At 41.7% G+C, this 17,758-nt stretch overlaps 1 protein-coding gene across 2 annotated transcripts in view; it reads right to left on the reverse strand.

The window, feature by feature from the left end:
- The window catches only part of LOC109615898 (transmembrane protein 211), a 106,827-nt gene extending 89,703 nt beyond the window's left edge, over nt 1–17,124 (reverse strand). For both annotated transcript variants that reach the window (XM_020047882.2, XM_020047883.2), the window contains exon 1: nt 16,315–17,124. In XM_020047882.2, coding sequence (XP_019903441.1) covers nt 16,315–16,632 — 318 coding nt within the window. In that variant the 5' untranslated portion in view covers nt 16,633–17,124. The remainder of the gene's footprint in view (nt 1–16,314) is intronic.
- Between the last annotated feature and the right edge of the window lie 634 nt (nt 17,125–17,758).

The raw sequence follows: 17,758 nt of genomic DNA on the forward strand, positions 1-17,758 counted from the left end.
AGAATACTACAGACACAGTGGAATCATTGAACAAAATCTGAAATATATTGATGAAAAACAATACAGTACAATCACAACATAGGTTTGTTTGAATCAAAGCAAAATAATTAGCTACAAAATAGAAAAGACAATACTGTAAAACATCAAATGCAGTGTTCCTCAACTTGCTTGCTTGTACTGTAAAAAGCTAAACATAGGATTGATTACTGTACTTCTACATGTTCATCAACTCTGTCTAGTGCATTTGGCCACAGGTTCTCATCTACATCACAATGGATGTGTTCATTAGCCAAACATCATTGGACCCTCTTTGCTGTTGCAGCTGCTGTCTTGGTCCGTGGCCTTGTCCTCTACCACGTTCCCCCACCCCTCTGAAACGAGGCCCACGACCACCTCTCAGAAGGGCTGCTTGTCCTCTGCCGTTCCTTTCACCAATTCTTTCAGCAAATCATTCCGTCTTCCTCGTCTTCCTCCCTCCACTGCTTGACCTCTATTGTGACCGGGATCACCTGTCGGCTCCATGTTACGTATCACTATGTTGTTGCAAGTGGATCCCAATCAATTCTTTATATACTCGTTCCACAATGTGAACTCGTTCATCAGTAACGAGTTGGCAGGATTGGACAAGCAATTACAAGGGCCTTCATCCATACAGTGCAGTACTGTCAATACTGTAAATAGTCTGAAAAGGTGGTACATGGCACCATAGAAACGGTGTCTGATTAAGAACTATGATATATTACATCCATAGGTAATGTATTCTAATTGGTTCATGCTCCTCACTAATTGGGACAATGAATCTTGTTATCTTGAAACTTTCATGATCTAAACATGGAATATTATTTGTCTGTTTCCATACAACTATGCATTAAGAGTAATGCAACAGTTACTTATCATTTTGAGCAGTTGTATCAATTGATAGTTGGATCATTGTAATGAAATGAATAGACACTCATCTGAAATGTAATGTGTGAATTGCCTATTGAAATAGTAGTGCTTTGATGTTTAGTTGTGTCATATAACAGGTGATTTTTGTTCAATAAACAAATGATCTTAGTTTTATGTGTATTGTATCCAAGCAATTGAAAAAAGTGTTAGAGTTTTCCAAAATGAGTTTTGTGACTAGAGTTTTGAAAAATTAGAGCCAAAGTGATTGTAAAAAAAATGTAAAGGCCTTTATTGACATGGGAAACCTTTGTTTACATCACCAAAGCAAGTAGAAAATTTGACATTTACAAATTTTTAGTCTGTCACATTGGTCAGGTACAGTTTTGCCACTGTGTATTCTCTGGTTAGGGTGAGGTATTATTACAATTTGCTCTATTTTTGGTTGATTCTTTCCAGTGTGTCCAAGTTTTCTATTTGTTTTCTCCAACAATATATTGCTGTCCTGGAGCTCTGTGAGTTCTGCTTGGGTTTGTTAACAGAGCCTTAAGACTTCAGAAGCTTGTCTCTAGGTTTATTTCTCTGTAGATGTTTTTTATGGAATACATTGAGAATCACTTTCTTTTAGGTGGATGTGAAATTTTATAGATCATTTTGATGATTGGTGGGTTTAGTAATAATTCTGCTCTGCATATATTATTCAGGGTGTTATGATATACTCTGATAATGCTTTAGCAGAATTCTGCAAGCAGAGTCTAAATTCCTATTTTGTCAGTTCTTGTTTGGTAACCATAAAGGGGAATGGGTTGTATGACTGGTTGGTGCATTTTAAGCCAGAACAACGTCTGTCTGTCTGTCTCTCTCTCTCTCTCTCTCTCAATTAGTTTTTGTTTAATTGTATTAGAGATTTCTAGTTTTAATGGTTTGTAGTTTACAGAGCATCATTACAAATAGACAGGAGAGACATGTAATTTTACAAGGAATAATGTTTGGTCATATGTGTATTTTTTCATATAAAGCTGTAATGGCCCATTGACATGAATGAAAAATATAAATAAGTCCGGAGTGCAAAGAGGCCCTATAAATATTGAAGTAGCCAAGATGCCCTACCGAGGAGCCAAGATGCCCTACCAATGTAGCCAAGATGCCTTATAGGTAGCCAAGATGCCCTGTTGGTAGACAAGATGCCCTGTTTCAGGTAACCAAGATGCCGTTACAGATATCTCTCTCTCTCTTTCTCTCTTTCTCTCTCTCTCTCTCTCTCAGGTGCTTTATCTTTGTTTGTCTCTCTCTGTTTTTCTTCCTTGCTGGTACTCTGTCCTTGTAACTTTCTCCGAATAATGATGACACTACCAAAACAGTCACACAAATAATGCCTGTCCCCTAAATTAATTTATTGCATAAATCACCCATCTCCTTATTGATCTTTAATGGGGGACAGTCGCCTGTAGAGACAACGGATTATGTGCGACTGTGTGTCATGTCAGACAGTCCCCTGAATGGCTGACAAAGCCCAGCACCAAGGGCCCACGCTGAGAGAATACTGAACATGGAGAGGAGATGACGGATAAGGGGGGAGTTGATGAATAACCTGACAAGTGGATGGAGTGTCCATTTATATGTTGAGGACAGCCAGACTGCAGATAGGACGTGACATTCAGAATGCACTTATGAAGAGCACATTGGGGTTTGTAAATCACTTAAAACTAGACAGCCGGGCAAAAAAAAAAAAGATTTTACCAGAATTTTTTTTATGTTCCTCATTTAATAAAAAACAATGAAGTCAACAATGAAGTCGATAGTTGCCGATAGTTATGAAAGGTCATCTGTTGTGCGTTTCTCATGCGGTATACACCTCCCCTCAGATCCGGTTCCAGAGTAATTGGCCTATTCAATAACACGTTGATGGTGAATGCTGATTGGAATGCTAATCTGTGAATTGGGTTTCCAGGCCCAGTTTAGCAGTAGGTGTTGGGTTCCAACAGAGCCAAGAACAGTGGAGTTTCCCATAATCCTCCACCTTAGAAGGAACCAAACTTCCCAGAGGGGTTAACAATAAATGGACGTCTTTGTTATAAGGAATCCACAACTGAAATAATGTCATACTGGAAAGAGATGCTTTTATATGGTGTTAGGTAAGGTGCTCTTAATGTTTATCTTGATTGCTTGAGTATTTCTGTCCATGGATAACTCACTTTTTCAAATCAGTTAAAACACATATCTAAATGAAACACACTGTAGGCCAGAATGACATATTTAATTTGGCCCTCAAAACTTTAAATACAAAAGATCAAAAGATACAACCTGTTATCTCATGGAGAGTAATTCCAAATAATCAGAAAATGCCAACTACAACTACCAATATATGGTCTGGAAATAATTGGGCACTGACACAAATAATGAATATGGGCTTAAAGTGCAGTCTCTCAGCTTAAATGTGAGGATATTCACATCCAAATGGGAGGAAGGGTTTAGTTATTTGCAGCTCTTTAATACGTAGCCCCCTCTTTTTCAAGGGACCAAAAGTAATTGGACAATTGACTCAAGAGCTGTTTCATGGACAGGTGTGGGCTATTCCTTCGTTATTTCTTCATCAATTAAGCAGGTAAAAGGACTGAATTGATTCCAGATGTGGCATTCCCATTTGGAAGCTGTTGCTGTGAACCCACAACATGCAGTCAAAGGAGATCTCAATTGCATCTCAGTTGTTTCATTTCAAATCCATTGTGTTGGTGTACAGAGCCAAAATGATGAAACTTGTGTCAGTGACCAAATATTTCCAGACCTAACTGCACCATACCGTGATAAACGCACCCTACCGTGATAAACGCACCATACCGTGATAAACGCACCCTACCGTGATAAACGCACCATACCGTGATAAACACACCATACCGTGATAAACGCACCATACCGTGATAAACGCACCATACCGTGTTAAACGCACCATACCGTGATAAACGCACCCTACCGTGATAAACGCACCATACCGTGATAAACGCACCATACCGTGTTAAACGCACCATACCGTGATAAACGCACCCTACCGTGTTAAACGCACCCTACCGTGTTAAACGCACCCTACCGTGTTAAACGCACCCTACCGTGTTAAACGCACCCTACCGTGTTAAACGCACCATACCGTGATAAACGCACCATACCGTGATAAACGCACCATACCGTGATAAACGCACCATACCGTGATAAACGCACCATACCGTGATAAACGCACCATACCGTGATAAACGCACCATACCGTGGTTAACGCACCATACCGTGGTTAACGCACCATACCGTGGTTAACGCACCATACCGTGGTTAACGCACCATACCGTGGTTAACGCACCATACCGTGGTTAACGCACCATACCGTGGTTAACGCGGATTTGCTGATAGTGTAATTATGGTTTGTACCATAAAAGGCATGAAAATACAAATTACAGTATTTCTACAAAATAAATATTTTACTAAAGATGACCAATGCAGAATGTTACTATTTGTTTCAAATTTTTCATTTAAAAATGCTGTATTCACAGGTATTCAGCTCTGCCCCTTGAAGCCAGTTCCACTACATTTTGTTATTGCAATCCCCTTATCAGAGATTTATTTAGGCCTTGGACACCAGGTGTGTGCAAAACAATTATGAGGTAGAACAGAAAGTCAGCCTGCTTAGGCCCTCGTAGTATAAGAGCTCAATGCCCCTATTGTAAAGATAATAAAAGGTAAAGATAATAAAATACATCAAGCTAACAAATCACTTCAAATTGATCTCCACTTCAATCAAATCATCACAGCATTCATCTTTGTTTGCAAAACATGAATTCTGCATTGACAAAGTGTACAAGATATCTATAAAAAGTGTAACTGGTTGTAACAATGACTAAATTCAGAGGATTGCATAATGTTGTGTTTAAGTGACTACAATGTTCTCACTATATTTCACCAAAAAAAAATCATACCAAAGGAAAGCACAATAATTTGTTTTAATCTAAGACTAGTTGTGTTAGTAACAGCTTTGAAATCAACGCATAATTGTGAAAATAGTACCAAAGCAATAAAAAAAAGTCTGTAAAGGGGTCCAAAGGTCAAGTTGAACCCACAGCTGATCAATCCAGAGGCTCCTAGTGATCCATCCAGAGGCTCCTTGTGATCCATCCAGAGGCTCCTAGTGATCCATCCAGAGGCTCCTTGTGATCCATCCAGAGGCTCCTAGTGATCCATCCAGAGGCTCCTAGTGATCCATCCAGAGGCTCCTAGTGAACCATCCAGAGGCTCCTAGTGATCCATTCAGAGGCTCCTAGTGAACCATCCAGAGGCTCCTAGTGATCCATCCAGAGGCTCCTAGTGATCCATCCAGAGGCTCCTAGTGATTGGTCGAGAGGCTCCAAGTGATCCATCCAGAGGCTCCTAGTGATCCATCCAGAGGCTCCTAGTGATCCATCCAGAGGCTCCTAGTGACAGGAAGCCACAAGCTCCGCAGAGCCCGTTGCTGTGGTTCCCTGTGAGGGTCTGCTCAGCCAGTCAACAACGTTCTAACTTCAAACTGCCTGTATTACACACTTACAAATTGTGTGTGTGTGTGTGCCGCTCAGAGCCCACAATTACATTCTCCAACATCCTTTCAGATATCCTCTCAGATATAAACAGCTGTACCCGACAGCAGGAGGCCAAAGTCAGTGACTAAATAGGACAGAGGCCCACTTCAGGGCTGCACCACACAGCCAGAGGAATGAATTCCTCCCCCCTGGTAGTCCCAGTTTTCCTGGCTCTGTTTTGGCCTCAGCCCCATGCAGCTGTCTTCCTGTCAGGCACTGGTGACCCACCTGGAGCCGTAATGAACAACACTGTCTGTGTGCTTTGGACTTGGTCAGGACCAACATGGTCCCTTTATGGCCTCCTAAATTAGTCAAGCGTTGGTTCAATTCTTTCAGCAAATCATTACGTCATCCTATCTCAGTTTGGCTGTTCAGTACCTTGTAGTTGTCCTTTGGTGATAAAGTTTGTAAAATGGAAATGGAAAGGTCAAGACCATGACCACCTCCACAAGTAGCACTAGGACACATGGCCAACGTTTTATTAAAAGTACATGAATTGGATTAACCCGTCATGAACTTGATCTCTCAGTCCCGTTGGAGAGCATATTGAGAACATTTCCATAACATATTTTGTGGTTGGATGGTGTAAGCAGGACGTTTGCATAAAAACACCAGTGACCAAGAGGAGATGTGATATCTTCATGGAGATGCCGGAGCCATAGAAACCTAGGCTGTTACATAAGGTGGTGAAGAGGATGGCATTGGTTAACTTCAGCTTTTAATTTACAATCATTTTAGTTCTTTAAAATAAATATTCCGCCTCCTCAGCCTCCTCCTTTAAACAGTAACCAGCCCCTGCGGTGCATTCAACCAGATTCAGACTCAAGTTCAAGCTCTACAGGTTTTACTGTTTATTATTGTAGTACCGTGAATGAGACCACGGTCTGAGGTTGGTTTTCCCCGTATAAATAAAATAAAGAAATAAGGCCTACTTATTTCAGGTTATAAAATATTCCTTCTAATTGATGAGGAGTAATGAAAAAGTATAATGTCATTACGTCTATAGACAAATCAAGGACAATTACAGTGTGATCAATCATCTGCCTGCCTTGTTCTGTCCACCCACAAACACTACACATTACTCCTGTACTGCTACTGGATAGTACTGTAGAATACACTGATTATAATGATAAAGCACCTCTAAGTTCACATAACTTAGCTGCCCTCTTCTAGCTGTGTCACTGGGAATTGAACCTACAAACATTTGTGTTGCAAATGCCTTGCTCTTACCAGGAAGCTTCGCAGGACTACAGAACTATCACACTCCTCTCCATCTCTCTCTCTCCTCCGCTTCTTCGTCTCTCTCCCGATTCGGCTCTTCCTTCCTCTTCATCTCTCTTCTTCCTCCCTCTCCATCATTCTCCTCATCTTTCACCATCTCTCTCCTCTTCCTCTCTTTCCTCATCCTCTTCCTCACTCTCTCCTCTTCTCCTTCCTCCCTTTCCATCTCTCCTCCTCCACTTCCTCCTCCTCCTCTCTGTCTCTCCTACTCATCCTCTCTCCTATACCTCTCCTTCTCCCTCCATCTCTCTCCCCCTCTTTCTCTATCCATATTTCTCCTTCTCTTCCTCTCTCTCCTCTTGCTCTTTTCTCCTTCTCATGTTCCTCATCTCCCTCCCGCTCCATCTCTCACCTCCCTTTCCATCCAAGCCTCCAGTGCATTCTCTCCATTTCTCTCCTTGTCCTCCTCCCTCCATTCCTTTGTCTCTCTGTCCTCTCTACATATTTCTCTTCTTCTCCATCTGTTTCCTCCTTCCTCTTAACCCTCTCCCAGTACACCTGATGCCTCTAACGGAGGAGTGCTACACTACCCAGGGGCTTAGACCCTATTAGCAGACAACATCCTCTACCAGACAAAACCCCCTTCTCTCCCCAGTATCCCTTTCCCCCAATTTCAATTAAATGGATGTTAATATCTCAGGGGGAGGCAGACACAGGGTCAGGTACAACAGATAAAATAACAACACCCTCCCTCCCTCCGTCCCTCCCACCCCTTCCCCTCCTGGCTCCCCCTCCCTCCCTTGTTCCTACGAGCTCGTTTCCTTCCTACCACCCGTTCCATTGGACTGTGGTTAATAATAAATCACAATGGCAGTCAGATCCAATCGAGGATCAAATGGATGGTTTGAACTGTAGGGAAGCCTTTACAGAGCGGCGTTAATGATGACATCCCAATCCAACAGGGAGATTGGGGCAAAGCCTCTGAAAATGCCTCTTTTGTACCGTCGGGGGGACTGTCAAAGAGAGAGAAAAGAGGGACCACAGGCCTTGTTCTTCCTTTTTCTTCCTCTCATTCAATGGAGGACTAACTAAACTGTAACACAACTGATACTTCATTTTGTTCCTCCTCTAATTCTCTTGATGACAAACAAACAGCATTTGTTTTCCTATTTGCTTTGAGGGGGCAGACAATAAAGGGACTGGATAAATGAACAGTAGTCATTCAGAATGGCATATTGGCATGAGGTTGGGGCTGGCAATGATAGAAATCTGCCTGATAAACAAGACATCTATGAGTCAAAGCCAACCATGTGGGATTGTGCTAATTAGAATGAACCTATGTAGGTTACGCATGTATGTCTGGCGCATGGACGAACAGCAATTGAAATACAGACACAGAATCCTACAGTTATGCTGGGTGTACTTCATATACTGCGAAACCCAAATACTCTTTCTCCCTCATTAAAATAAAGTCTGAATTGCGTTATCATAAACATGATAAAGGCTTCATCCTCACCCATACCTACACAGGCTAGAGCATCTCGGAAGAAACACAACTTTGGAACCACAAAGATTCTAAACACAGAATGAACTATAACAAATCCTCCGAGAGGGAGTGCCCAGGGTGTTCTGGGTTCTGAGGTAAAAGAGATCCACATCAAACAGCTTTTCTCAGTGAGTGGGAACAAAACTCTGGAGAAACTCTAAGAATACTGTCAACCTGTCAGAACGGATGGTGGAGTTTTCAGCCTAGTATAGAGACATAGGGGCTGGAGAGTGTGCGGTGAACTGCGGAGGGTTGAGGTTGTCCTTGGCTGTACCTCACGCTCTGCCTGCTCAAATTCACACAGCCAGGCAACTACTGCATTTATGTATGACCTGGCTTATGACTGGTCCCCGGCGCACATTTCATAATTCATGAACACTGTACTGTACAGTAAGCTGAGAACTGAAAATGCTACTATATAAGCCAGCCAAGGCCTCCACAACTATTACCTCAGATACCAGCATTAAACTCATTAGTTAGGCCAAAGCTATCATCATTGTGTAATAGTAAGCAGCATGATCAATGGCAACCAACTCTAACCCATCATTCAAAAAATAATGTAATAACTCTTTCTATTAGCAAAGGACAACAAAAAACAAATGTATTCGCTGTTTTTTTTTGTTAGGAGAAAAATGACAAGGATATTCTCAGAGTCTGCCAAAAGGGAACCTTCTAATATCAAAGTGACTGTGAGATTGAGAAAAATGAATACTTCACATGTTTAAAAATGGGATGGTCTAAACAGAGGTACATTAACAGAATTGCTAGGTTTGAAACAGAGTTGCATCAGCCTGAATTCAACATAACTTCTGTTTTCCTGGTGTGTGTGTGTGTGTGTGAGAGAGAGAGAGAGAGAGAGAGAGAGAGAATATTCTGAATGTTCATGTAGCCAATTCCCACTGCTGAGGACGCTATGGGATGCTTTCCATCCACTGCGTTGACTGTGTGAGCATTTGTTTGGCTCTGCTGCATCTAGCTATCTCCTCAGGTGATGTTATATGGATCACAGCACAGCTCCTAGTCCCAGCCAATCAGATGGCTGAATACTCCTGGTCTCAGCCCACTTACCCTCTGATTGGCTGAATACTTCAAGCTGCACATCTAGAGTGTTTAAAAAATGAGTGGTCATTATTGTTTTTATGGCTGAGGTGTGTCTTACTGTTGGTAATGGTCAATTTGTACATTGCAAAAACTTTAATCCAGTGCAACCTACAAAAGTAATTAGGGTTAGAGCCGTGCTCAGGGGCACAACTGTTTTATAATCTTGTTGGCTCAGGTATTAGAAACAGCAACCCTTTATTTTTTGGCCCAACCCGTTCTTAAACAGTTTTCTTTTTATTATTCTCACTGAACTCCTGTTCAGTCATGTTATAACATGTAGGCCAAGCTCACTTCCCTCTTCAGTCATGTTATAACATGTAGGCCAAGCTCACTTCCCTCTTCAGTCATGTTATAACATGTAGGCCAAGCTCACTTCCCTCTTCAGTCATGTTATAACATGCAGGCCAAGCTCCCTTCTCTCTTCAGTCATGTTATAACTTGTAGGCCAAGCTCCCTTCCCTCTTCAGTCATGTTATAACTTGTAGGCCAAGCTCCCTTCCCTCTTCAGTCATGTTATAACTTGTAGGCCAAGCTCACTTCCCTCTTCAGTCATGTTATAACTTGTAGGCCAAGCTCCCTTCCCTCTTCAGTCATGTTATAACTTGTAGGCCAAGCTCACTTCCCTCTGCTGTCTTGTTAAATTCATACATATTTATGATTCCTTTCTCTTTTCTTTAAGGGTCATGAGTAGAGCGGCTTCACTGCCGGTGTGCTCTATGTTATGTAATTGAAAGAAAACATACCAGGAAGTAACATGGGTCAATGCATGTAAAACAACTGTCACCCAACGACCTCCTTTAGGTTTTTCAGGCGTAAGTCATAAAATGGAAGTTTCTAGAGCGCAAGGAAATCCAGGAAATCCTTAGATTTGCGTGTTTAGTTTACACCACCCATAGGGTAAATTAGTGAATTGGTAGTGGGTTTACTATGTGCTTTTTATCAAAGTAAAACACAATAATTTGAATGTAAAAGAACTAGGAACACCTAGATTTCATTAGTAAAAACATTTTTCACAATAATGGCCAGCATGAATTATGGAAATGCCTCCAACAAATCAGATGCATTCAGTTTCTCAAATGCCTGATAATGAAGACTTCCAGAGCTGATCTAAAAGAAAATGGTTGTCTCCCCTACCTAATATAAGGCTTATTGAACTCTACAGAACATTACTCCCAGAGGATCTAGATTTGAACATTCAAGATGCACGACTTACATGAGTCTCAGGTTTGAAAAGGCTTTGAAGAACTTTATGGTTGAGAGCCTTAGAACAGTACAGCCAAATTGACGTTTGATCTTTTTTTTATCAGAGAGAGTGAGAAAGAAAGAGATAGAGTGAAAAAAAAATCAAGAGAGAAGTAGCACTGGGCCTCATCTAAAATAATTCATAATTCAAGCTGATACAATCAAACAGAAATGCTGTTCCTCTTGGCTTCAGCACATCAACTTTAACATCTGCATTTGTTGGCTGATTTACTACAGCATTAGTGTGGATGGGGGAGTGTTCTTTCCTCCCTGGTCTCTGTGCACTGACTACTGATGGAGACTACAACCTGGCCCTGGCTCCACGCATCAAGCCAAGTGAGCTATCATTTATGTAAAAAGAAATGTTGGAGCGTTGCCTGTTAAATCAATACATAAACTACCCTCTGGCTTCACAATGGAAACAGGCGGTGGAGTGACAGGCTGGTAGGCAAATGGACTGCACCCTCCCAGAACAGCCTTACTCAGCAGCTTCCTGAGTCACTGTCTCTCTCCTTCTCTCCCTCCCTGACTTATCTCCTCCCGCTCTCTGTCGTTCTCTCGTCCTCCCTCGGTCTTTCTCTCTGACTTTTTCTCGCACTGTCCGCCTCCCTTTTCTCTCTACCTCCCTTCCTGCATCTCTCCATCCAAGTTCTTTGTGAGCCATAGATCTGGTTCCACTTGGAATTGCTGATCAGAGGGTCTTAAATATCCTAATGGCGAAACGTATAATTTGAGCAGAAGCAGATACTCGTTCGAGGATACATGCAGTTGATGCAGTTTCTGCAGTGGGATGAATTCAGCCAGGGGAAAAAGTTCTATAAAGCTATTTCTTTAGCCACACTTATTCTAATTCAGAATAAGAAATAAGTGCAGGGAAGTGTGATTTTTCTGTCCAGTATATGATGTAACAGCCGCGTAGGGAAATGTATATAGGAATCCATCATCATCCCCTGGTAGTTTACTCACCACAGTACAGAGACAGCACTAACAGTACAGAGACAGCACTAACAGTACAGAGACAGCCCTAGTGAAAGACCTTGGGATTAACATTGTGATTCTATAAAACTCTACAGACTACAAAACTAGGTTGGCCTCTGGGCTTATCTGACTTAAGACTACTTTGTTGCTCTGGGTAACCAAACTTCAAAGAACATTGCGATCTCTTATATGTTACCTCTGCAGTATCATTAGAAAGCATGGTGTTCTTGTTCACAACTATGCTAATAATACACAACTATTTATCTGGGTATTCCAGGATGATCAAAGCCGTCTTGACACCTCGAATAAATGTATCATCAATCCATGTTTGATGTGTTTTTAAGCGATGTGCCTGGGCGGTCCTTTCAGATCCTCTGGCTCTATCACTATCTATTGTCTGATCATATCCAACTAGAGGTCTGTATTACACCCAGGGCCTTTCCGGATCGCTGCACCTCCACTTCCACTTTGTGAGGGCAACTGACCATACTAAATGCCAATACTCCTTCTTCACCGTATAGTGATAGTATCAAGAGGTTTTGCTTGGCCTATCAAAACCTATCACATCTACAAACTAACAGTTAACCTAACTTAGCAGGCATTAAAGAAACTCTTTAAATTGCATCCCCCACTTAATGGTCTTAAAGTCCCCACGAAGTTAGTAAAAACCTAAAAAGAAATCCTACAAGGTTTTCAAGCAGGTCCCCACTAGGGAAAATGGTATTTCCAGCTTAAGGGTTAGGTACAACTGGGCATTGTGTTAAAATTGGGGTTACTTTCGGGTTTAGGCATTAGGGGTTAGGTTTGGATCTGGTTAGGATTAAACACATACGCAAGTGTGTGTGTGAGTGAGGGTGTTCGTGATTCAGTGAGCGAGTGAGTGAGAGAGTGTGTGAGTGAATGAGTAAGAGAGAAAGAAGTCCCACAAAGACAGCATTGTCATTAACAGGGCCGTCTGCCTGTCTTTCACATGGGTCCTCTCTGCACCAAACCAGCCCTCTCTACAGGGCCACAGAGATATGAGACACAGAAGGCCACATAACATCAGCAAAAGTACAGATATTCATTCCTGGACAAACCGCTTTAACAACACCTCAGAGCTACCTATCACATTAACCCTGAATCAGATGCCTCCTCCTAAGATAAGATTTGAGTAGAGAATCCACAGACACATCTGACCGTAAATCTACAGGGTGAAAAACCCCTGGCTCACCAGGGTTAGACGTACAGAGTGAGGGCCTTTGATTCCGAGAGACTCTGTAACTCTTCATTGTGAGAATGCATGGGCGTAACCAGTGTATATCTCAGTCAGTGACAGGGAATCCATTGCAATACGTGGGTCCTTCTGGGACCTTGGCGGCTTGGTTAGTTTGACTCGTCTCTCAAAACAGGAGACCAACGCGTACGCCTAACAGGTTCCAGCAGCAGGGGTGTCATTGCCTCTACACGCGCGCGCAGTTGTCTGTGTCATGATGGAGCGGTTCTCCAGGGTTTTACAGGGCCAGGTTCAGCCAACAGTGCCAGTATTTACAGCTGTGTGGAGCCCAGAAGATCCCAGTCTCAGGCACGCTGAGCTGATAACAGTTTCAGCTAAATCCTTCTGGCAGGTGAGGTGTACGAACAACAACATCTCCTTCTCTTTCACGCTAGGTAGCAGAAGATCGCCGTGCAAGACCCTGGCAACTAACACTTCCTTCAACCGGGGAACCAACTGCACTTGGACGGACTGACACCAACCAGCCTGGCAACTACTAACACCTGGACTAGTGGACACCTTCCCAACCAACCTGGCAACCCTAAGATGCACAGTCCCCCGCTGCTCCGAGGACAAATAAGAACGATTAACCCTGTCAGTCTTTATTAGAAGCGAAGAAAGGACCTGTTATTGACAGAGTCTGAGGAGCCCTTCACTCAGTCTATATTCCTTAGTACTATGTAGGAAAACACTTGAGTAAACACTTCTGGTATGGACTATGCTATACTGATATATATGTTACTGACTCTTAATCATGCTTAGTACACTGTTTAGTACAGTGTTTAGTACACTGTTCAGTACAATGAAAGACATAGATTTTTAATACCATTGTATCACAAAAAACTTTTACAGTAGAGTCATTTAGGAGAGCAACTTGTGTATGTCTTCACACCCCAGATGTAACAAATGGTACAGGCTCATATGGCAGCCATTACAGTTGTGAATTAATTTGAATCGACTGGTTGCATTTTTGTTGTGACAACATTGTGTTACTGTATGCATGCTTGCCACCAAAAGAGACTAAGGAGTTTGCAAGCATCAAAAGAAACATGAAAAGAGTGAACCCAAGGTAACCAGTTAGAGTAAACCCTGCCTCCGTGTTATTTCATTCCTTTTTATGATTTAAAATAAATGTTAATGTACAAGAAACACTTTGCTCAGTCAGCAGGTCCCTGGGTAATAAAGGCACTGTTACTGCCTAGCTGTCTGAACAGGTGAAACTACTCAGGAACTAGTCAAAACCAAGAGATGAAACCCTTCCAATGAAGTAATGACACTCTTCAAAGACCTCTGAAACATTAGCTGTCAGCACAAATAAATGGAAATCACATTCAGCAAAACAGTACCTGCCTGATCAAGGATATGTTCCATCGCCGACCTATGCATGAAAACTACCAAAGCATTTTACTTCTCCACGCTACCCCTAGCTACTACAACCCTCAGCATCTACCACCATAACTGAACTGCCTCTTGTAAATACCTCCCTTTCAAATGTAAATGTTTCCTCCTCATACATAACCATAACTCCTAAGGCAACTCGTGGCCTATAGCAGGGTTTCTAATGGCAGGAGGTCCAACTAGACTGCTCTTTCTAATCTAAAATGAAGAAAGCGGAGTCTCTCAGATGGAGAAGCAGTCTAAGGAATTCTTTCATAGCACCAAGCTAACCAACACAGTCTAGGTTCAATCTTGGACAATGCCGCTAGCTGAGAAGTGGCCAGCATTACCCAGGAGCAGGGACGCATTGTCCACAAGAGTTTCTTAGTCTAGTCGCACTCTAGTTACTCCCTTTGGCAGCTTGTGAAGCTGAAAGCTAACTGTGTCAGATGAGCATGCCCTCACACGTGTCAGGAGTGCTTTCCATAACTCCCCCGGTGCCTTGCCATATAACACCGGTTTATCCTTCTTTCATTAATATAAAACCAGCTATATTCATACCAAAGAATTATTACAAATGTTTGGATTATGAAAATGTTTTCATATATTGTCGAAGACATATTGTACATGCATATTCAGATATCTGCAACATTTAAATTGTTGATTTTTAGCACCTACATGTTTTGAACATTAGGAATTATGCTTTTACACAAATGTCAAATAGAATGTCCACAATTGTTTCTCTACGTGTTCATTTTTTGGATTTAATAGAATGAAAATCATTCCAAAAAGACACTTTTTGTGAAGAATTACTTGTTTTCAAGTGTATTGCTGCTACTACATTAAGAAGATTGTTAAGAGCCATAAGCTCTCTAACAATAAGAGCGACTGCATCTATCTTCCTCACAGTCTGTGACCCACTAATGACTCTATAAAAATAAGCTCTATGCATTGTCAAGTCAAAGCACTTATATCCTCAATTTGAAAAACTGGAATCCTAGGGAATTGTATTCAGTAACGGAGCCGACGGTGTTTGGGTCTATGGCTGGTAGTAAGTGTAAAATAACCGTAACTCTCGGACTGAAGGTGGAAGAATGCGTGACATGAGAGTCCCTATGGTACAATATACTGTCATCTCACTCAACCGCCATGCTAACCCTGGCCCAGCCACTTAACACCAGGAAGCAACTTAACTTAGAATTGTGACAACTAACATAATCAGAAATGTTTATTACTGCTATAACTACAATATTCTTCCCAGAATGTTCTACATTACTTTAACAACTCCTCTCTGAATATTCAATATTACTGTAATACCTACTCCCTGAATGTGATACATTACTGTAACTATTCCTCCCCGATTGCTCTTTATTACTTAAACTACTCCTCCCTGAATGTTATACACTACTGAACCTCCTCCCTGAATGTTCTATATTACTGTAACTACTCCTCCCTCAATATTCCATACCACTGTAACTACTCCCTGAATGTTCTACATCACCTCTTGTGTGTGTCTGGAACATCACTATTTAGTAGCAGCACAACATTAATTTAGGTTAGTTAGTTGTGGTTAAAGAGTGGCAGAGCGTAAACCAAAATATTAGCCCTCTGGTGGTGAGAGATTAGCCCACATAACACTCTGAAATTATGTAAAAACTGACAGCAAAAGTTCCCATCCATCCAAAAGAAAGCGTGTTGCCATGGAAGATCAATCCATAACCCATGTCAACTGGTCTTACCTGAGGAGGGCAAAGACTCTGAACCATACATCCAATATTTGGCATAACTAATTCTATAATGCATGATGACTTCAAAAATCCTATCTGAAATCTATACATACTCCCCCCCTGGGAGATCATTCTCTCAAGTCTGAAGCAAGTGACTTGTTTGTGGTTTGTCTGTGGTTCAATCTCCTTGATTGCATTCAATCTTTTAGATTTTGCCATTGAAGTATTCCATGTGGTTTTTGGAAGCCCTTGCATTAAAACGTAACTGCTATGCATTTGAGAAGTAATAACAATTTAGGAATTATTGTTGAAATAATATAGAAACCCTATTTATTAAATATTGTTAATAACAGATTAATTTATAAGTTGTAACAAACATGGCCATACCTGCCACGAGCTGGATGGGATCTCAGCGAATTTCCCGAGTCCTCCGAAGGTGTAGCATCTGTACATATGGTCCAGGGACTCCGAGCAGTGCCAAAGTAAGCCGAAGCTCACCGAATCCTTGTTTTTCAGATGGTCCTTGACAATCCACGCAGGTGATATAAAACTGAAACTACAAATAGCGACCAAAGCGGAGGACAGAAGGACCCAAAAGCAGCCCACACAGCTGAACATCCTCGCAGCTTGGGGCAACGAGTAGCTCGGAGACAGATCGATCCCAACCCCGGCTTCTTTCTTCTTCCGATCCAGCAATGAATGCATTTGGAGCTCACACACCCAGAAGATATTAACTGAAGCTCTCCCCCCAAAAATATTACATCAGAAGCCCCCGTCAGCAACTGAAATTGTTTTTTTCCTTAATAATGATTTAAAGGGATATTCCAGTAACCCAAACATCGGCTCTGGTTTTCAAAAAAGAGTCAGAATCATTAGCATTTCTATGTGAAAACGTTGCCACCTCAACAAGAATTGTGTCCGTGAAAAAGCGTATCAGCGCCTATACTTGAGAATATACAAATATGAGTTAGGACAGGACACGTTTGTCACACCCAAGACAACGATACGCAACTGTCATTCCGTTGATGGTCGCTGCTTGGAAATATAGAACTGTCAAATTCTCCTGACTGAATCTTACGCACGAGATGGTAAACACAACATATAGTTTGTTGTGCAGTTGTTATCTATATATATACGCGCTTCTCGTTGGAGAAGTAGCGGTTTTGGTGCACGCGTGGTAACCAGTCGCCTGTACAACAAAAGTCTCCACATTGGCGCGTGCGTCTTTGCGCGCTGTGAACGCTCAGGTGGGCGTATCCCCATCAGGCGAAATGTTAGAAATCTTTACTTCTGTTTTTCATGCTAAAACACTTTAGAAGAAAGTAATACTAAACCATAAAGGCGCATTTGACCAATTAAGCTTTATTTTTAATGCATTGGTCTGAGGGATATGAAAGAGGATATATTTACAGCTAAATGGCGTGAGGATTATTTAGTCATTTAAATAAAAAACTCGAAATATTACAGTACCACTCAAAAGATTGGACACAACTATTCAAGGGAATTTCATTTCTTTACTAATTTCCACATTGTTGAATACTAGTGAAGACATCAAAGCTGTGAAAAAACGCATATGGAATGATACAGTAACTAAAAAAGTGTTAAACAAATCAAAGGACATTGATTTTTCAAAGTAGCCACCCTTTGCCTTGATGACAGCTTTGCACACCCTTAGCATTCTCTCAAACAGCTTCATGATTTAGTCACCTGGAATAATTTTCCAACAGTTTTGAAAGAGTTCTGATATATTCTGAGCGCTTGTTAGCTGTTTTTCTTCCACGTTTTCCCAACACATCCAAAAGCATCGTAACTGGGTAGAGGTGGGATGATT

The sequence above is a fragment of the Esox lucius genome, chromosome 7, assembly GCF_011004845.1.
Source record: "Esox lucius isolate fEsoLuc1 chromosome 7, fEsoLuc1.pri, whole genome shotgun sequence".
In the NCBI taxonomy this organism is placed as follows: domain Eukaryota; kingdom Metazoa; phylum Chordata; class Actinopteri; order Esociformes; family Esocidae; genus Esox; species Esox lucius.